A 22,659-nucleotide genomic window follows, 5' to 3' on the forward strand; every position below is an offset into this window, starting at 1 on the left:
AATCATCCATTTTGTTTTTAAGTTTGTAGATGCCTGAAAGAATCATCAGGGTCATTAGGCCCCATAGAGAAAATGATAAGAGGTGTCTCAATGTTGAACTTCGATGAAATTCTTATTAAACAATAGTGGAGGTGATTCTGCTGTACAAGTAAAAAGTTAAAGTCATTAACATTTTACCAGAGTCCAGAGTACAGGGAGAAGCCTTAGAAAAAATGCTACCCTGAATTGTGGCCAGGGACTTGTTATATTGAGGAATTTGCACTGATGTTTCCTGTTGATGCTTTTCTGAATGGACAATTCTTGTCACTTAGTTACAGTGTTCTGCTTGTTAAGTAATGGAAATCCCCATAGCAGCAAAGAAAACAATATTTTTGTTTGACAAAGGGAAACACATAAAAACTATGCTTACGGCATATTATAAAAATTGAAAGCCTGTTAGTACTTAGAAGTGTGCTAAAATAATGAAACAAGTAAAAAACAATGATAATCAATGCAGTAAAGCAATGTACATTAGGTTATATATAGAAAGAAACAATTTCACCCTCTTTTATTATCCAAAATACATGCTGAGTTACCTGACTGAACGTAAGTCAATCAAAAGTTATGACTGAAGAAATTGCGTATGACATAATCATTTACTGAAAAAAACTTGATAAATTTTCATGATGCTAAAATAAAATAGGTCCTAATTTCACAATATTCTTGTTTTTATCATGTAAGACAAGTGCATGTGTCTTACAAAATTAGACATTTAATTGTTTGTTGAAGTTGTGTAGATCTTAATTGTTATCGCATATAAATTTCATGAGATTGAATAGATGCTGAACAAAAACAGCTGGGTATTAAAATTGAGAGCTATTTTCCTGAAATTATTTTCTTACTTCCATTGCATACACTTGGATATTCAGCCTTGTAGATTTATGTTATACAATGCAAGTTCATCTGTAAGAAATATAGCATCAGTCATCTTGTATTCTTGAGTTTTCTTGTGTTAGGAGAATATTTGGTAATCTGCCAAATTTGGAGAGGTTTTAAAAGTTTTAATAGATGGTTTTATGTGCCCAAATAGTGCAGGAATATTTGCAGTATTTTTACCATATTACATAATGGGATATATCTTAGACATCTTAGTAAAGGTTTACATATAAGTTAAGAATTTTTAAAAATATTATAATGAGAAATAAAAACACATTTAAATGTTCCTCTGTTTATCAGCTACTACTAGGAGTATAAGATATAATAGAATATAGTTTAAGTAAATTATTATAGACTTAGATGTTTCAAAACTACTTCCTTAAATATTTGTGCTTTTATTAGGATAAATTAATTTTGCAGAAGACCTCATTGTGGTATTTGCATCTAACATCTATTGAAAATGAATGTTATTTATTCCATTCTCCAACCTGAGAAATTGAGGCCTACAGAGATGAAATGACTTACCCAAGGCCTTACCCATTAAGCATTTGAAAATGCATTTGAAAATTCCTTCTGATTTCAATCTCCAAACTCCTTGAGGATGGATAATAACTGAGTTTTCTTTATTATTTTTATTACCTTTAAGTAGTTGAACAAAGAATTCAATTCAAGAAAACATTTCATGAATACAGTGCATCTTGATCAGTGTCATCCCTTTCATCGTTCTTCCCATCCCTACCAATCCCACTTCTTCCCTCAATTTTTTTTTTTTTTTTTTTTTTTTTTTTTTTTTTTTTTTGCTGGACATGGGGCTTGAACTTTGGGTCTGGGTGCTGTCCCTCAGCTCTTCAGCTCCAGGCTACAGCTCTACCATTTGAGCCACAGAGCCACTTCCAGATTTTTTCTGCTAATGTGGTGCTGAGAAATTGAACCCAGGGTCTTATACGTGCAAGGCAAGCGCTCTACCACCTTCCCAGCCCTCAGTTTTCTTAATTTTGTATGTTATACATTGGATTTTATGATGGCATTCTCTTCTCTTCCTCTTTAGTCATCTCCCTATCTCACCTGGATTTCACCCCCTCCTCCTTTTTAGTGCCTGATTCCTGGTGTTTATTTTGTTGGACTGTAAGTTAGCCTTTTTAAGGAATTAGCACTGTTTGCAATCTCCTGATTCTACCATGATTTGGTTGATATACTTAGGATTACTTGGACACCATCCCAAACATCAAACTTTTATCACTCTAAGCTTGACTTACTTCACTTAGCATGGTTTTCCAGGTCCTTCCATTTCTTTGCAAATGATGTAATATCTTTCTTTCTACTGCATGAATAAAAATTCCATTGTGTGTGTAAAATCATATTTTATTGATGCATTCATCCATTAAAGAGCATCTGGGCTGATTCCATGCCTTGGCTATTGTGAATAGTTCTACAATGAACATGGTTATACTTGTGGCTTTACTATATCCTACTTTGTAATGTTTTAGGTAAATGGCTAAGAGTGAAATTGCTGGATCATAGGGTAGTTTTATGTTTTGTTTTTTTTTGTATTTCCATCAACAGGGCACTAAGATTCCTTTTTTGTACATCTGTGCTAGCATTTGTTGTAGTTTGTATTCTTGATGATGACCATTCTAACTGGAGTGAGGTAGAATCTCAGTGTTGTTTTGATTTACATATCCTTTATGGCCAGAGATGTTGAGCTTTTTAGAGATGTTGAGCTTTTTAAAAATTTGTATCTTAAGTGGTTGTGCCAAAGGGTTTTATTTCAACATATCCATTTATGAGTATAATGCATCTTGATCAGTGTCACTCGGCATAATTCTTCCCTATCTCTACCAACCCCACCAATCCCCTCAAGTTTCCTAGTTCTGTTTCACGTATACACATTGAATATTATGACTGCATTCCTTTCCTCTCTTCATTCATCTACCTCTCAATACCACAAGTTCCACCTTCTTTGTATTCATTTTGCTAAAATGTAAATTCAGGGGCTGGGAAGATGGCTCAGTGGGAGGGTGTTTGCCTTGTTTGCATGAGGCCCTGGATTCGATTCCTTAGCACCACATAAGCAGAAAAAGCCAGAAGTGGCACTGTGGCTCAAGTGATAGAGCGCTACCCTTGAGCTGAAGAGCTGAGGGAAAGTGCCCAGGCCCAGAGTTCAGGCCCCACAACCAACAACAAAAAAAAAAAAACGTAAATTCAGTGGAGTTATATCATTGGACTCCTCCCCTGCAGGTACCATACTTTGGTTGATATGCATATGACCCTGTATATGATTACATAAATATTCATAATTTAGATCTAAAGCCCATATCTGAGATAAACATGAACTCTTTTGTCTCTCTGAACTTACTGCACTTAACATTATTTTCTCCAGGTCCATCCATTTCCCCGAAAATAAAACACTGATTTCTCCTGATGGATAAGTAAAATTCCATTGTATGTGTGTGTGTATGTATGTCTCTGTATAATTTTCTTTTAACCATTTGTTTACTCAGGAACATCTGGGCTATTTTCCATACCTTGACTCTGGTAAACAGTGCAGCAGTGAACATGGTTTTGCAAGAGTCTTTATTGTATCCTGACTTGTGATTGTCTAGATAAATGCCCAAGAGTAGGATTATAGGGTAATAACTGAGTTTTTATTCTTTATCTTATTTTTTATTTCTAGTAGCTTTTTCTTTCCCAACCTTAATTTCCTTGCTTCATATAAGTGCTGAATTAATTGGATTAGATTCTAAAGGAGAGTTCAAGCAGCCCTTAACCAAGCAATCCCTGGATTCCTGTGCAGAGTCAGACATCCATTGGGAAAATAACCAAAGCTCTGAGAGTCTCTCCATCAGAATGCACTCAGGCATCACTTCTTAGTTTGAAGGACATCTAGGTAATCAAGTTAATTCTGAGATATTAAGGCCCTGTGATTCATCTTAAAGGAGTTTATAAGAAATTGTTCCTTTCTTATAATTAATTTAAAGATCCTCATAATGAAAACCCAGCGTGTCTTCCTCCCTTCCCAAGACTCCTTGTCAGGCCTTGTGAGGCCTGTCTAGAAACAACCAGAGAAAAGGAGGAATCAAGTGCTCTCAAGTGGCTCAGTAATTCAGCACTTTCATACAGACTGTCCTTTGTGTTATAGACTCAGTGTTTACACTCCTTGGTCATTCAAAACTTAAGGGAGCATCTTCCTCTAATTGCAAAGTTTACTCAGAGGCAGAGGAAGAACTCACATCTTGATCTCTTCTGCATGGCAGGGAGCAGAACAAGCCCTCTGTCACTATGTTTTCTGTGTATCTTAACTCTGCTGGCTAGAATATGAGCACCCTTATCCTGCTAAGAGATGGAAGGATGGAGCCACCTTCTCCTGAGCTGTGGCTGCTGACTTTGAGTATGTCATAGCGTTCTTTCATAAGATGTCATCAGACTAAGACTGAAGAAGAGAATATTCCAAAAACCATACTTTTCCCCCTCCATACCCACAAGGACATTGGACTCATTTGAGAAGGAGAATAGTGCTATGGATCTCCCCTTACGTGTGACAGATAAAGATTAAAAATGACTCTTATAGATGATGGGTTCTGGTGTCTCACCCTGGAACCCTAGCTATCCAGGAGTCTGAGATCTAAGGATCAAGGTTCAAAGCCAGCTCAGAAAGTGCATGAGAATCTTTTCTCCAGTTAAGCAGCAAAAAGAAGAGGAACTGTAGCTCAGTGCTAAAGAGCCAGCCTTGAGCAAAAAGTTAAGAGACAGCACTAGACCCTAAATTCAAGCCTACTAGCATAAAAGAATTTAAAACCTCATTCCTAGAAAACACTCCCATGTTTGTTTAAATTTGGTTTTGGTAATGATATAGTTCATTTACTTCAAATCAATAAATAATAGCTCAATGCAGATATTTAAAACTATATAAAATGTCAATCTTTTTTCATAAATACTTGCTTAAAACATATTACTTTTTAGAACCTCCTAATGAAATTAGTCAACATTCATTTAAAGTCTGACAAATATACTTGCATTTCATATGTTGGTACTACATGAGTATAGTGGTAAATATATATTTAATTTTCTACAGTTATGCATTACATTTGTACATTTACCAAATGTGAATGTAAAACAGCTTAAAATTGTTGTAACTTTAAGTTCACTTTTGTATTTTGTATCAATTTTTTGAGACAGGGTCTCATTATATAGTCTAGGTTGTTTTAGAACTTACTATGTTGCCCGGCCTTGAACTCAAAGTCTTCCTGCTTCAACATTCTTAGGGCTGAGATTAGAGGTGTGTGCCACCACACACACTTTCTGGTCTTTGATTTGTGAAATTAGTTGAAAATATGAGCTAGTTTCATAATTTTTTATTTAAAATTTCTGTTTATGTTTAAAATTATACCATGTATGTTAAAAATAAGTCTTGAAAGGTTAACAACAAATTATGAATAATGGCCGGGTGCCCATGGCTCACACCTGTAATCTACCTACTCAAGAGGCTGAGATCTGAGGATTATGGTTCAAAGCCAGCCCAGGCAGAAAAGTCTGGGAACTCTTATCTCCAATAAATCACCAGAAAACTAGAAGTGGTGCTGTGGCTCAAGTGGTAGAGCATTAGCCTTGACCTGAAAAGCTGAGGGACAGTTCCCAGGCCCAGAGTTCAAGCCCCATGACTAACCAAAAAAACTTATAAATAATGGTTTCAAAATATTAATAAATAATCCTGAAATAAACAAGACCAAAATTAAAATAATCAAATATTTAGTCATAACTGGCCAAGATTTTATGTTAGAGTTGTCATTCTTTTATTTTAAATGACACAGATATATTACTTAGAATGTAATATATTCATTCTCTTTTCACACGTATTCCTACATTTCATGTCTGCCATTTCCTTGGATGTTGCTCTGTGTATCAATCTCTGAATTTTTGCATTCTTACCAGGTAAGCATAGGCCCTAATCGATTAGCATGCTACACTGTGAAGACAGTTGTGAGGACCATTATTTACAGCTCAGAAGGGTGTTGTTAGGAAAGTGAATTTTGTTTTTCCAGTTAGTGTTGATTATCTTTACAGCATGTATGATAAAAAAAATGACCCTTTGATTTGTCTACATTCTGCTAAACTAAATTCTATCTTTGGATCAAGATATCTATACTAAGGATTATACATAATAAACTCAGTTTGACACTGTGAATAATCTGTATTTGTTGTGTGTGAAGATATTCTCAAGTAGCTAATGTGTGCCATCTCCTGTGGTATTACCTCAAATGATGAAAGAACATGCTTTTATCTTAGTGTGTGAAATATCCATGTCCTTAGTGCTATTGGAGATCATATGGTCCTACTCTCCTAAACGTTAGCAATCTAGGGGCAATTCAGTTGTTTTTACGAGTAGTAGCCAATTCAGGTGTCATACAAAACCTTGTACACATCACACCTTTTTTCTATACTGCTTCCAAAAATATAGTATAGACATTCCTGAGTCTACCATTTATGATGCTTGATACAGACATTCCTGAGACTACCATTTATGATGCTTGGTACAGTCAGGCTTTGATCTAGTTCTCAGATCATGTCTCCTATCCACTATTGTAGATCATATTTGTTATTCTACTTGGCTCTCCATTTTTCCTTTAAAGACAGTTGTAGGGGCTGAGAAGGTGGCTCAGTGGTAGAGCGCTTGCCTTGCATGCATGAGGCCCTGGGTTCGATTCCTCAGCACCACATAAGCAAAAAAGCCGGAAGTGGCACTGTGGCTCAAGTGGTAGAGCGCTAGCCTTGAGCTGAAGAGCTGAGGGACAGCGCCCAGGCCCAGAGTTCAGGCCCCATGACCGGACCCTCCTCCCCCCCAAAAACAGACAGTTGAAGACCTGCTATCCCATGAAGTGTTTGTGTAAACCATGCCCAAACAGTGATTCATACCTTCTTTCATGCATTAGCATATGGTAACTTTGGACTCTATCTTTTTTAAATTACATTTTTATTATATTTAGTTGTATAAGGAAATTAACATTCAGCAAATCACTTTATCAATACAATGTATCCTTATCTATGTATGCCTATATATATAACTAGACTGGGATTTTTGAGAGCCAAGAATACTTATTATTACATATATAACTTGTCCCTAGTTCTTAATCTTTTACATAATGAATTCTCCATAAGAGAAGAACTGATAGCCATGTCATTCATTCATTCATATATTGAGCTACTCAAATGTTTTTGAATATCTTATCTGTGCCAAGCAAAATGCTAAGACCTGGAAAATAAAGAACAAATGTCTATGTTGGAATTGAACTATACAACCTGGTGGGGAGAGAGATCAGGAGGAGAAAATATGGAGGGAGTGCTACTGTTCAAAAAGAAATGTTCTCAATACTTGACTTATGTGACCGCTCAGTATGTCATCTTTACAATAAAAATAAAAATTACAAAATAATTGAAAACGAACAAATGGGAATAATCCCTGTTCTTAGAATTGACACTTTCTCTATTATTATCTAACTTTCTTTCTTTCTTTCTTTCTTTCTTTCTTTCTTTCTTTCTTTCTTTCTTTCTTTCTTTCTTTCTTTCTTCCTTCCTTCCTTCCTTCCTTCCTTCTTTTCTTTCTTTCCTTCTTTCTTTCTTTCTTTTCTTTCTTTTGGTTTGTTGTGGGGCTTGAACTTAGGGCCTGAGTGCTTTCGCTGAGCCTTTTTGTGCTCAAGGCTAGCACTCTAACACTTGAGCCACTTCCAGTATTTGAATGGTTAATTGGCAATAGGAGTCTCACAGGGACTTTTCTGCCCAGGCTGGCTTTGAACCGCAATCCTCAGATCTCATCCTCCTAAGTAGCCAGGATTACAGGCATGAGCCACTAGCATCCGGCTTCTTCATTTCATTTTACGTACATAGACTTAAAAGGTTCTGGCTCCTGTAATCCTACCTGCTCAGGAAGCTGAGATCTGAGAATCACGGTTCAAAGCCAGCCCCAGCAGGAAAATTCTGATAGCTTTTAACTCTCATAAACTACTCCGAAAAAGCTGGAAGTGGTGGCACTGTGACTAAGTGGCAGAGTACTAGGCTAGCCTTGAGAGAGAGAAAAAAACATAAACAAAAAAAACACCCGTCAAGGACAGCCCCAGGCCCTGAGCTCAAGCCCAAGACCGATGCGCACACACACACACACACACACACACACACACACACACACACACACACACACACACACGCATGTGCGCACGTGCGGGCACATACATGCATATGCACAGGCACACACACATAAAGAGTATATAAGTGTTTCCCTTTATCTAACTTATTACCGAAAATATGATGAACACAGTTTATAATTCTGAGAAACATTTAGTTTACTCAGTTTGACTTTGCCTTTTAACTATTCACTTCAGACAGAAAAAGTATATTTAAAAAAAGAGGTATCACAAAAAATTGTTTTTCTTTATTCTTTGCAAGTGTTTCTTCAGAGGATAGTAAAGTTTGTGATTTCATTGAGGACATCATGCATTCCTAGTTAGTTAAGGTCTGGTTAGAAACTTACTCCAAAGCTGGCTGAGAATATATAATTATATATGGGATTACTGTGACCTTTTCTGTATTCCATGTTTTGATTAGCTGGCTATTCTACTCATATCTCCATTTACAGACAAATTGTGAAAGACTTGAATGGCAAGTCAGAAATATATGGAATATTGAAAAGGTCAGTGTGATTTAGCCCATAACCACAGAATTTAAAATATATGACAAGTCATTATCAACCTTAATTCCCACAACAAGGGAATTACCACATTGCTGTGGTAAAGATGGGAAATTATTCCAATTAAAATATTCTTGTGCCATACTAAGGGCTGAGATGGCAAAGCTCTAATGCCCTCTTGACTTCATCTGTGTGATAACTTAATAAGTTAGGGAAAATGTAATTGAATTAAACAAGGCAAAAACAGAGGTAACAAGCCCTTTTGATTTGAGAGTTCATCTTAAAGGGAATAATGTAATGACTTTCCTAAAAGTGCTGATTATACATGAGTAAGACAGATACAGTTACAAAACTAATTGAATAGCCACCAATGCTCTCGTTTTATCTACAGCATAGCTGTCAGTCAGATGGGAACTCCATTTATTTCCATGGAAATGAAGGCAGCGAGTTCAATTTTGCCACCACCCGGGATGTAGATCTTTCTACAGAGGATATTCAAGAGCAATGGTCAGAAGAATTTGAGAGCCAGCCTACAGGGTAAGTAATTATTACCACCCATGCCCTGTATATCACTTACATTTATTCCACTATATATATTTTAAATGCATATGGCTAAATAGGAAATGCATGCTAATCCAGCATTAATGACTCTTAACCTATGACAAGCTAAAAAGAGAATACTTACCTCAAAATTAAGTAGCCAAATACTTTTATGCATATTAAAATTTGTGTTTACAATTATCTTCTAACTTCATTTTGTATCTCCATCTTAGTTTATGTAATTTTTTTCCAATGGGAAAGTTTCTTCAAAGTTTATAAAATAGGAAATCTTGCTACTATTATACTGAGATTTTCAGTTATTTTTCTGGAATCAGCTTCATAAATGCTACTACTTGTTTTTCATTGGAATGTGATTTTGATCCCTATACATTGTTCAGAGGCTAAAATTTACCCTAGAGAGATTTATAAAGGAGGCTAAAAATGCAAATTACATATGAGTAAGACAGATACAGCTACAAACCGTTGTACTGAAACACATTGTACAAAATCCATTGTACTGAAATTGAAATAGTAAAGGAGATCCGAGACAGTAAGGATGGCTTGGTGATTAGTGTTACCTGGTCTGTTTGTGATATGTGCCTTCCCCTGGGTCCAAAGGTTCCCTTAAGATACCTACTGATTGAGCAGCTCTTTCAGTAGTTCACGTTGAATAAACAAAAACCAAAAAGACAGATTCAGAAATCAGAATCTTAAATGTACTGTGCGTTGTAAGGAAATTCCAGAAATGCCCCATTCTCCACTGGCTTTTCCTTTTGCAAATAAATTCACATAATTAGAATGAGTCCTTATTTTCAAGTGTATATATTTTCTAACAATGTGTTGAGGATGAATGACATTAACATAATGTGAAATCCCATAATGGATGGAAAAGAGCTGTGATTTCACTGTTAGTGGTAAGGAACTTTCCCAGAACACAATTTTGAGGGGGCAGTCATGTCATTCTGATTTCAAATTAAATAAGGACTGACTGAACTACCATGTGCCTGATGACAAGAAAGCCAATATTGCTCTCTTGGGAATCCTGCTTCTTGCCATTGCCCAAGAACTTCAGTCAGATCAAGTAAGAGGGAAATCTGCCAAGCAATCTGAGCTACCACTGCCTCTGTGACTTGGCCGCCACACTAGGGTCTTTCTCACTAAATAATGTATTTCTATTGCTGCTGACTAAACCTGCTTCTCTTGCATTGGAGGGAGTAGCTCATGTTCAGCCTTGGATGCACAAAGTAAACAACCAAATTTCTTCTATTAAACCCTTTGTTACATCACCAAGGACTGCTTATTAAAGAATAAAAGAAATTGCTTTAGTCCATCTAGCACTCTATTAGTTATATTTATGTAGACTAGGTATAGAACGCCATGAAATTCAAGTGCTTTGTCTCAAGCCTGTAATGCTAGCTTACTTAGGAGGCAAAGACTGGGAGACAGACGAAACTTTGAAACCAGCCTAAGCATATAACAAATTTCCTGAAACTCCAGCTCAAATGATGTCTGAATACAGTAGCTCATGCACGTCATTCCACCAACATGGAGATATTTAAATAGGACTATAGTCCAGGTCAATCTGAGCATCAAGTGAGACTCTAATCATCACACACACACACACACACACACACACACACACACACACACACACAAGTGGAGTGGCTCAAGCCATCAAGCACCTGTACAACAATACTGCCAAAAGTATGGAAAACTCATGAATTAATCTTAGAAAGGTTGTAGACTAGAACAACAGAATGTGTTAAAAATCAATATAGTAGTTCAGATACAAAGGTGAATATATAGACACATATATTCCAATACTTTCATATATTCTGATATATCCCAGTAATATATACATGTTTCCCTACAGATATAATTCAGTTTCAATAAGCATGTAATGTATAAGTAATATATATTCTAAGTAAAGTTCAGACATTCTGTTTGCACAGAGCACTGATAATATAAAACAACTTTGGATCATATCTAAATCTGTATTCTCCATAACAAACAAAAAGAACTAAAAGTATTTATGCCTGAAAAATAAAAGAGCTAAAGAGAGGACACACAGAAACACCAGAGGCCAGTCCCTCATTCAGTGACTGAGGTAGCTTCAAGCACTCCCATGAGATATCCCTTAGGACCAAAGACTTGGCCAGGGTTTTGATCACAGTAAAGAAGCTGGTATTCACCATGGCATAGCCAGCAGGTTCCTTTTCCAATAATTCATGAGAATGTGTGTGACAAAATCACCTGTGGCACTCTTCACTGCCATATGGTTAAGCAAGCATACCTTAGATTTATTTGTGTCTTTTTCTCCTCAGTTGTCAGACCACACTTCCAGAATTCCCTCACTGGGTCTCTCACTGGCAGTCCAGTTATGAGGTTGGCACTAAGTTAAAAAGGTGTGAATGGATCATGAGAGGACCAAGACTTGACTGTTTAGGGTGATGATAACAATGCTACTTTAATTTGAGTGAACACCAATGGCTTTGTAATTCTAGATACTCAGGAGGCCGAGATCAAAGGACCACAGTTTGAAGCCAGCTCAAGCTGAAAAGTCCTTGAGACTCTTATCTGCAATTAACCAGTAAAAACCAAGAAGTGGATATGTGGCTCAAGTGGTAGAGCAACAGCCTTGAGCAAAAACACCAGACAAAAGTATATTGCCCTCAGTTCAAGCTCCAGGAGCAACACACACGCGCGCGCGCGCGCGTGTGTGTGTGTGTGTGTGTGTGTGTGTGTGTGTGTGTGTGTGTTGCCACTCCTGGGGCTTGAATACGCTAACTCTGAATAGTTTTGTTCAAAGAAAATGCTTTGCTAAAAGTATTTTTACTTAAAATAAGAGCTGATAAAGAAAAAATAGTTTAGGACTTGGGCAATGAAATGTTTTCTGTGTTCTATTCCTTTGCTAAGTTTATGGAATATTTGTTTCATTTTTTCCTCATTTACCACCATCCACACAAACAATTTATCATTATAAGCTTACCTGCTAGAATGTAAACTATTTATAGCAAGTCCTTCCTGTGTCAAGAGGGACTAATTAAGTTGACTTGAATTCTACAGCTTTGATGACAGGTTTATTATTTCTAAAACAAAATTAATTATCACTGTGACTATCATACTCTCCTACCATTTCACTATGTGTTGAAAAAATATAGTTAGCTATCTACTATATTAGGATAGAATATTCTATCCTAGTAATACTTTCAAGGTACCTCTAGTAAGTAGAAAGGAAGAAAGAAAACCACTAAGTGATAATGGCTTTATTTTGGAAACTCCTCTCCCAGCTAGTCATGTTTTCCTCTTATTTGAGTCAACATAGATGATCTCAGATCACAGGAATGCAGGAGCCACTTGCCTTTCCCATCACTCAGCTATCCCAAATCCAACATTGACTGGATATTTTTTTAGGTCATAATTTAAAGGATATTTTTCTTTTTCCTAAAGAAGACATATCTGTTACTCCAGCTGAAATAGATACGCTGATAATTTATGTGAGCCTTACTGAACTTTGGCTTACCTTTATAGACATATAATTTCATTAGCAACAATTGTATCTCACCTAGCTGAAGCTGTATTTAGGTAGAAAGGGGCTTTGCAGAATGCATTGTATAAGATGGAATTCATATACTTGGTTTATATCCCTGCAAATCTTGTTTTTACTCAAGTTTCAACAAAAGAAGTTGAAATTCAAAAGGAACTAATATACCAAAGGTAACAAAAGAAGAAACAAAACACTGAAGACATATAGGGGAGGGTCTTTACCTATGGGAAAATCCCTTATTAAATATCAGAGACTATTTTCCAAAATAGAGACCTTAGGAACCTAAGGAAATCTGTCAACCTCAGAAAATGCGTTTGAGATTTATATGTGTGTGTGTGTGTTTGCATATACATACATACATACATACATACATATATATATATATATATATATATATATGAATTTGATAAATACAGGACCTTCCAGCTAGGCTTTATTCTATATTTTAGTCCATACCTAAAGTTGCTAGTTTTAGGTGGTTTAATATATCCTGGAGAATTTTATAAAATACAGTTTCATACATTATATAAAATGTTTCATCATCTTTAGTATCTGTGATTCCAACATTAGGAGAGGGAAGTCTGATTACTGTATTATGCCTCTATGCTTAGTATTTATATTCCTCGTATTTAACAACCTGTAATGAGATCATTTAAATTTTTATTCTGAATCGTAATATAAACTGAATATCTTTCATTTTCATTCTTCTTTTCTTCAGAAATTATTTGCTTGTCTCAAAGTAGATATATAACTTAAAAGCCAAAGTCCCTCTTCCACTAATCCCCTCTCCTTACCACTCAATGTTGGCATATACTCTTTAGGAAGTTTTCTGTTAAAATTAAAGTCAGGCAAGGGTGACCCATGCCTGTAATCCCAGCTGCTCAGGAGGCTGAGATCTGAGGACCTCTGTTCAAAGTCAGCCAAGGTAAAAAAGTCTATGACACTCTTATCTCCTCCAATTAACCAGCAGAAAATCAGAAGTAGCACTGTGGCTCAAAGTGGTAGAGTGCTAGCTTTGAGCAAAAAGAGTTCAAGGACAGTGCCCAGGCCCTAAGTTCAAGCCCCAACCAATAACACTAACAATAACAACAAAACCCTACCACCAGAACCATGTTTTATATGTCATACCTCAAATCAGTTTTTTTTAATAACATATTATGAATGTCTCTTTTAGCCAATAAATACATTGTTCCTTATTTCAAAATGACTATGTACCAGTTTATCTACCAATTTATCTATCCAAACCTCTTTTGCTAGACAAAGAATATTATAACAAGCATTCTTGCATAGTAATTTCTGAAAGATAGAAGGGAAATAAGAGGTCTAGATATATGTGAGCTTTTGCTAAATTTCCCTTCAAAGAATGTAAACTTCTTAAAAGTATTGAAATGTGAACTGATTAAAACATGATCTTCCCCTCAAAGCTGAATAAGATCCTATTCCAACACAGCTGATAGATAGGACCATCAGCTCTCCAGCTAAAACCTGTTCCAGATTATTTTACCTTACTAGAATATTGTTCTTTTTATGACACACAGAAAAAATAGCAAGTCTTATTTTAAAGATATAAATTAAATATTATTGTGACTTGCTGTCTCTAGAGAACAAGATTGCCTTAAGGCTTTGTATTGATTAGAAAACTTTTTTTCTATGCTCTAGCATCACCTTTCTCTACTTCTAATAAATAATTGATACCAGTATATTTATAATAGATAAGATGTTGGCTTTTACTTTATAATTAGTCATAAAAGAGTAACTACAAATTGCTGTGTAGTGAAGAGCTTACTCCTTAGGTGGACATACCTTTGGATACAATTTTCCCCAAACTGTGCCTCCTTGGGGAAAATATAATCTAAACCCAAAAGCAGCCCTTTTCCTGAAGGAAACTGTCACCATGCCATACAAGATACTGCTAAAACTATGGAACACACATTGTTATAGTTTTGCTTTGTGTAACTTTTTTATTAAGAAACAATCAGAGATGGTATCATATCATTTTTCAACTGTAACACAATGATGTGAGCACAGAGGTGGTGATTCTGAAGTCCAGAAGGAGAAAGATGCCCCTTGCAGGCTTGCAGGAACTGATTGGAGCTCTGGGATCTGCTTAAGGATATTTTACCAACTTTGTTCCAGTGTTTATACAAATGTATAGAATGAGAGTGTGCTATCATAGCCTCCCACTGAATTTTTAATAAAGGGTAACTTATTCAAAACAATAGGACTTTTATAAAAGGTATAATTTGCAAAAAAAATGATTTCTCCCTGCTTGTTTGTGTTTGAAGAAAAATAAGCTTTTCATTCCACTCTATATATTTGTGTTTCTAAAAAATATTAACTTCATTTTTGTTATCTTACAACACTTTTACCAAGAAGTAATATAGACTAATGGAAAATAAAACTGGATATGTTGCACTTTACTATAAAGATTGAATGTACATGTGTAGACTGAAACATATTTCACAAAGCTTTGTGAAAGAGGTGGTGAAAACAACTCATTTAGATTGGTCTAGAAAAGTTATTTATTTACAACAAATAATTAAGAGAAAGTCACCAGTAATCGCATTTCTCATTTTAATGGAAGGCTTTCTCAGCCTCTGACATCCCTATCTCTTTAAATTTAGTTTTCACTGTAAAGTCCTCTAAATCAGATAGATGTCTAAAAAGAGTCATCATCTGCATTATTTATAGCCTGAGCTTGCTTTGTGGATCAGTAGGCTGAGTGGTTTAATTGGGATAAATGGGGCAAGTAAAAGACCAATGAACCATTGTGAAATTTTCATGTATGTATCAAGAGAGACTCCTGGTTAATTTATAAGTGAGCATTTACCATAAAGAGCTATTTCTAAAAATTATTACTTGTGCTTCTTGAATGATTGGCATAATCTGTTAAAAATACACGAATATGTTCACACACAAAAGCATTTCCTAAAATTTTGGACCCAAATCTGGTATAAACTTAAGTAGTTTAGAATATCATCCTGGCACTGCACCGGCCTTAGAATCGTGCATGCTAAGATAAAGGCAAACTGGGAGGCAGGAGATGTCAACACTAGAGTCTAATAGGCAATTGACCTCAAAAGCCACTGTTTCAGTGTGTCCTACTTTTCTCCACTTATAGATAAAATACTGTGTGAATAACAAGATCACAAAGAAATTCTAAGGAAAAATAAAAAATTTAAATATCAAGTACATACATTAGTTAAAAATTTAAAAGTACTAAATATCAATTCAAAATAGTAAGCATGTCGAACATAAAAATGTCAACCTATGCACTTAAATGCATGTAATTGTACATAATATTTTGTTATTTTTGCCACTGTTATTTGAGACTGGGTCTCTGTTTATCCCAGGCTTTCCTGGAACTCAATCCTCCTCCCTAAGCCTTCAAATGTGGGGATGATAGGCATGCACCACCATCCCCAATTATAGTGTGTGAAAGGTGGATACTACTTATTCCCTGAATATTCTTTGCTTTAAAAAACATAGTGAAGCAAATCAGCTATACATGATGAACTTTGTAAGAGGAGCTAAAATAGCTTGTTCTTTTAAAGTAGATTGGTAGGGCATTTTACATAAAATATCCATAGTTCTATACTTACTTGTTGATTTCCAGCAATCTGCCTGCCTCATGAAATCTAATGAAACTAATGTTTCATCCATAAAGAGATAGATATAAACTTTGGATGAGGAAAATTACACTAATAACAATTATATTTTCTTATAGGGAAAACATTCTCCACACCTTAGAAGAACTACTAATATTCAGAATCTAATAATTGTTTGCTTTCATAATGAAGGCACCAAGGACACAAAGTATATAATTTGAGTGTTTAAAGACAAGAAGAAAAGTTAACTAGCCTATGTTTAAAAGTTGATTATTTAACAATTTAAAAATGAAATTCTGATCCTGTATTAGGCTGATCCTCAACTAGGCTGATGTAACACATGTGTAATCCTAGATATTTGGGAAGCTAAGAAAGTGAGAATGGAGGTTCTGGTCCAGCCTAAGCAGAAAAGTTTTCAAGACCCCTTCTCCATCCATATTTGGGTACATTGATGGGCACCTGTCATCTTAAGTTACACAGGAGGCTGAAGTATGAAGTACCACATGGTCATGGTGCCAGGCCAGCCCAAGCAGAGAAGTCCATGAGACTTTATCTCCATTGGAAGGAAGCTGAACACCATGGCTATACTACTTGTAATCCCAGAGAATACTAGAAGCCTAAAAGTAGGCACATCATGGTTCAGGCATGCTTAGGAGAGAAAGGAGACTATCCTAAAAATTACGAGTGAAAAGTAGGGCTGGACATGTGGCTCAGTAGTATTACACTAGCTGAGCAAGCACAGGCTATGAGTTCAAATCTCTAGTCACTAGTCTAACAAAATACAAAGCCCTTAGTTTTAAACCCCTGATCCTGTCAAAAAAGGAAAGAAAGAAAGAAAGAAAGAAAGAAAGAAAGAAAGAAAGAAAGAAAGAAAGAAAGAAAGGAAGGAAGGAAGGAAGGAAGGAAGGAAGGAAGGAAGGAAGGAAGGAAGGAAGGAAGGAAGGAAGAAGGAAGGAAGGAAGGAAGGAAGGAAGGAAAGAAGGAAGGAAAGGAAGAAAGGAAGGAAAGAAGGAAGGAAAGGAAGAAAGAAAAAGGAAAAAGAAATCCTGCTACAAAAAAGGAAGCTTACTGATCTGAAAGATGATACAGTCCTTGAATTTGTTATATTAAAACTCCTGCTGACACAATTCAATGAGATCCTAAAAGGAACTAATTAGTGTATTTCTTCTAATTCTCTTAATTGTTGATGTACTAGACTGCTGAAAATTTGAAGCTGTGACAAAAGGCTGTCTGAGACTCCTCTACAAACCCATGGAAATACTGGATAAAGTGTAATTTGATTAATTACAATTGGATAAAGATCATTCTCTTTAATTCATCATCCTAAAATAGGAGAAGAAAATAAGCAGCTGTCAAAAATAAAGGGAAACTGAAAATCTGAATGAGAGGGTTCTCATCAAAAACTTTAAGATAGCTCAAAGTTTACCAGACCCAGGTATAATCTAAGATTAAAAGCTAGGGCTTAGATTCCCACACAAATTACATGAAAGATGATACTGGATCTGATACTCCTGTATAAAATGCCCTCCAAAAAGAACAGATTATCTCATTGATTGAAGGGGGAAAAAAGCCTCCCCTGACAATGGAAACAAAACAAATACAAATGTTACATTTATTCCACCTTCTTGGTGGAAAAATTATATGCTGATAAATTAATATAAAAATAAACACAAGGCATGACTCCAGCAACTCATATTTGTAAACCTCAGTACTTAGGAAACTGTGACCTTGAAACATGATTCAAGACCAGCCCAGACAGGCAAATCCTTAGACTTTTTTTTTCATTTCAAAGGTTGTACAAAGGAGTTACAATTTATAATGTGTCCATTTAAGTGTCCAGTGCTTCTTGATCAGAGTTATCTTTTTCATTATTTTCCCCTATCCCATCTGCCTTGTAACCCTCACCCCCAACTCCCTTCATGTATCCCACTTCCTTTATCATATATGTACCTAGAATATCCTGACTGTACTAGTCCCTGCGACTCTTTTTTTTTTTTGGGGGGGGGGTTCGGTTGTGGGGCCTGAACTCTGGGCCTGGGCGCTGTCCCTCAGCTCTTCAGCTCAAGGCCAGTGCTCAACCACTTGAGCCACAGCACCACTTCCGGCTTTTTTCATTTTGCTTATGTGGTGCGGAGGAATCAAACCCAGGGCCTCAAGCATGCAAGGCAAGCATTCTACCACTGAGCCATCGTCCCAGCCCCTCCCTGCGACTCTTATATGTCCAATTAACCAGCAGAAATACCAGACTTCAGGTATGGCTCAAGTGATAGAGTACCAGCCATGAGCAAGCAAGCTGAGTAAGAGCACACAGTCCCAAGTTCAAGTGCTGGTACTAGCACAAAAATGAAATAAAAATAAACATTAGACCAGGGATGCTCAAGATTCTCACAAACACAACTGAAATATTTCCGTGTGTGCTTAGAGCCAAGGCTGACAGGGAAGCTAAAGGGCAGGTGGTCATACAGTGTTTGGATCTACATGGACAAATATTTTAGTGAAAATATATGGGGCAGATGTGTCCGAACCACCAGAGCTGCCCATGACTTTAAGATGGAAGAGGTTTTGAGGTTGAAGCTGAGCAGCCACATTGTCATCAGGAGATAAGAAACAGGAAGACTGTAATAGAAAGATTAATGCATCAATCTAAGGGCAGGAAGGGCATGTGCCCAAGGCAGAGGGGCTGCTTTTTTTTTGCTGGCCAAGCTTATGAATTGCCTCACCTAAGAAGGCAATGATAGGACTAGAGAAAGCCAAGGAAAGTGAAGTTGGGATCCAGGCAGGACACTGGGTTAGGTTTCACACACTGTCTACATCTGGAATCCTTTGGTGTCTCCATTGTTCAACAGAATGTATTGAGCTTCCCCAGGTATTGGGTACTGGCTAGATGTAAGAACATAAAGAAAGCACTTGTCTCAGGAGTTGACATGTCGATAATATGATATGTTATAGGAAAGGCGTATAAAGAAGTACAGCAAAGCCAGGCGCCAGTGGCTCATGCCTGTAATCCTCGATAGGAGGCTGAGATCAGAGGATGGTTGTTCAAAGCCAGCCTAGGCAGGAAAGTCTGTAAGACTCTTAGCTCCAATAAACCACCAGAAAATGGGAAGTGATGCTGTCACAGAAGTGGTAGAGCACTAGCCTTGAGCTGAAGAGCTGAGTAACAGCACACAGGTCCAGATATGAAGCTCCATGATTGAAAAAAAAAAAAGTACAGCTATATCCAAAGAGAAGTGACATCACAAAAGAATCTAAGTCTGAGATTGAGAGGTGGGGTTGTTTAGAGGTAGCTGGGGAATCTGGCAAAGCTCTAAAAGGCTTTACAGAAGGGCATATATATATATACACTTTTTTATTGTGCAAATACCGTAGAGAGGAGTTATAATCACATGGGCAAGAAAATGAGTGCATTTCTTATCAAACACTGTTGCCTCCTCCTTTGTTTCCCCTTCTCATCCCTTCCCATCAGCCCACCCCCACCCCACCAAAGTTGTAAAGTTAATTTTCAACATAACATCTTGTACATCTCATTGTTGCAATGGGTCCACCTGTGTTCCTATCTAAATGATTTGTTTTTACCCTTCCCCTCCACAAATTATACCAACCTCAAATACAGTGAAAACAAGGGTTATACCGTGGGGAGGGACATACAAAGCAACAAAGAAATCATCTTATAAATATGTTAAAAACAATAGCAAGAAGGAAAAAGAACATTTGAATCCTTATCTTGAGGTTCATTTCACTTAACATCAACTTATCTGACCTTTTCTACTTGTCTCAGACATATACTAGTTATTGCAAATAAAGGAAACCATGGAACTTATGTTTATTTGGGCTTGGCTTACTTCACTTAATATAATTTTTTCCAAGTCTTTCCATTTCCTAACAAATGGAGCAATGTCATTCTTTCTGATGGAGGCATAGAATTCTGTTGTGTATATATACCACATTTTCTTTTTTTTCTTTTTCTTTATTGTGAAAATACCGTACAGGGGTTACAATTACATGGGCAAGGTAATGAGTACATTTCTTATCAAACATTGTTGCCTCCTCCTTTGTTTCCCCTTCCCATCCCTTCCAATCTTCCCCCCTCCCGCCTTTCCCCCCTCCCACTCCTGCTGCCAAAGTTGTAAAGTTCGTTTTTCGACGTAATGACTTTTACATCTCATTGTTGCAATGGGTCCACCTGTATCCCTATTTAAACAATTTGTATTTTCCCTTCCCCTCCACAAATTATACCAACATCAAACACAGTGAAAACAGGGGTTATACAGTGGGGGAGGGACATACAAAGCAACAAAGAAATCATCTTATAAATATGTTAGAAACAATTGCAAGAAAGAAAAAAACATTTGAGTCCTTATCTTGGGTTCATTTCACTTAATGTTGACTTATCTGACCATTTCTGCTTGTCTCAGATGTATACTAGTTATTGCAAATGAGGGAAACTATGGGACCTATGTTTCTTTGGGCCTGGCTTACTTCACTTAATATAATTTTTTCCAAGTCTTTACATTGCCTAACATATGGGGCAATGCTATTCTTTCTGATGGAGGCATAGAATTCCATTGTGTATATATACCACATTTTCTTAATCCATTCATCTACTGAGGGGCATCTGGGTTGGTTCCATATCCTAGCTATGGTAAATAACGCTGCAATAAACATAGTTGTGCTGGTAGCTTTAGTATAGTCTTGTTTGTGATCATTTGGGTAAATGCCCAAAAGTGGGATTGCTGGGTCATAGGGGAACTCTATGTGGAGTCTTTTGAGGAACCTCCATACTACTTTCCAAACTTGTTCAGCCTTTTATTTTATAACTATTTTTGTATGTAAAACATGATAGCAGATATTGTTAGTATACTGTCTTCTGTAGTTCAGTTTCCTTAATCAAATTTGATTCCTCAGCTCAGCTGTAAGACTGCCTCAGTCTGGTGCACAACTTGAGATAGTGTTGATGAGACTTGTCCAGCTACAGAAGAACCATAACTGTAGAAGAAATATGTTTAGAATTTGTTCATTGCATACAGTAGTACAGACTACCATATCTTTATCTCAGAATTATTAATGAAAAGTAAATGTTCTTTTTTAGAAAACAAAAATGTAATACTCTATAAATCTTTGACTTAATATTCTAAACACTTAGTGATTCTGATTTTTTTAAGATGGGATGTCTTCGGAGCTGTCATTGGCTCAGAATGTGGAACTATAGAATCAGGTTTATCAATGATCTTCCTCAAGGATGGAGAGAGAAAATTATGCACTCCCTACATGGACACTACTGGCTATGGAAACTTGCGGTTTTACTTCGTCATGGGTAGGTACATTTTGAATGTTGGTTGGCTCTATAGCATATTCGAGGCCAATGCCTATGCCCAAGAAAGGAAGAATGTTTCTGTTCTGCCATATAAAATGAAAATTCATGGAATCTGAGCTCCCCGACAAAACAAACGCCCCTGGTGTTCATGGCCTCATTCTAGCTCTGTTGGAATGCCATGAAGAGCAAAGTCTATAGTACTTTCCTTCCACTTCTTCCTCTGTGATCATAGCTGAAAAGACAAAGGAGGGAAACTAAGAGTAAAGTGAGTCTTTGTCCACAGCCTATAATCTCACCAGTCATCAAGGTAATTCATTGCCTGATTGCCTAATTCTTCTGCCATAGGAACTTAGAAACAGGTTTATAATTCTTCATATTTTATAATATGTTTTCAAATACATAAAGAAAAGCAATACTCCCAAGGAATATTTTTCTTCAACAGATAAAGTTGGAAAAATAGCCAGAGATAACTTAGCGGCTTGAAGTGTGTGTCTCCCCACCCCTGCAATTTATCTGCTAGCAAACAAGAGCCAACGTGACATATTATTTCACTGATGTCATGTCAGAAGTGTGAGTGGGTGTCACATGCTGTCTTTGTTGAGTGGAAAAGCACAAGCAACATCTGGAAGTGAAACAGGAAACAAACATGGTCTACCTTTGAACTTACCAGCAGAAGTGTCAGTTTAGCAGGACAAACAGTTCTCCAGAATCTAGGCATCAATAGCAACTGTTTCTACCTCATATTTCTCACTTCACTTTCTTGACAGTCATGTAGCTCGTGGTTGCTTGGTATACCTCAAGACTGTCATGCCCTCAAGCATTTTGCCTGTGCAGTGCTAACTCGCAGTAACTATCTGTTTGATAACAGAGAAGCCATAGATGTGAAATAAGGTGGTTTCATATTTAAGGATGTTCTCACCTTAACTGTGAGATAGTTTGTGTATTTAAAGGTCCAAAGTTCATTTCCTTTAAATAATTTAATATTCAAATGGTCTCTTGTTTCATAAAAAGTGATTCCTAGCAGATTTGATGCAAACAAGGTTATGATAAACATTGAATA

At 36.6% G+C, this 22,659-nt stretch overlaps 1 protein-coding gene across 1 annotated transcript in view; it reads left to right on the forward strand.

The window, feature by feature from the left end:
- The window catches only part of Reln (reelin), a 458,334-nt gene that overhangs the window by 265,800 nt on the left and 169,875 nt on the right, over nucleotides 1-22,659 (forward strand). The window contains exons 11-12 of the mRNA XM_069996300.1: nucleotides 8,982-9,127; nucleotides 21,448-21,599. Of these exons, the coding sequence (XP_069852401.1) occupies nucleotides 8,982-9,127; nucleotides 21,448-21,599 (298 nt within the window). The remainder of the gene's footprint in view (nucleotides 1-8,981; nucleotides 9,128-21,447; nucleotides 21,600-22,659) is intronic.

Source organism: Dipodomys merriami, unplaced genomic scaffold (assembly GCF_024711535.1).
Source record: "Dipodomys merriami isolate MVZ:Mamm:240054 unplaced genomic scaffold, mDipMer1.0.p SCAF_5, whole genome shotgun sequence".
Classification (NCBI taxonomy): domain Eukaryota; kingdom Metazoa; phylum Chordata; class Mammalia; order Rodentia; family Heteromyidae; genus Dipodomys; species Dipodomys merriami.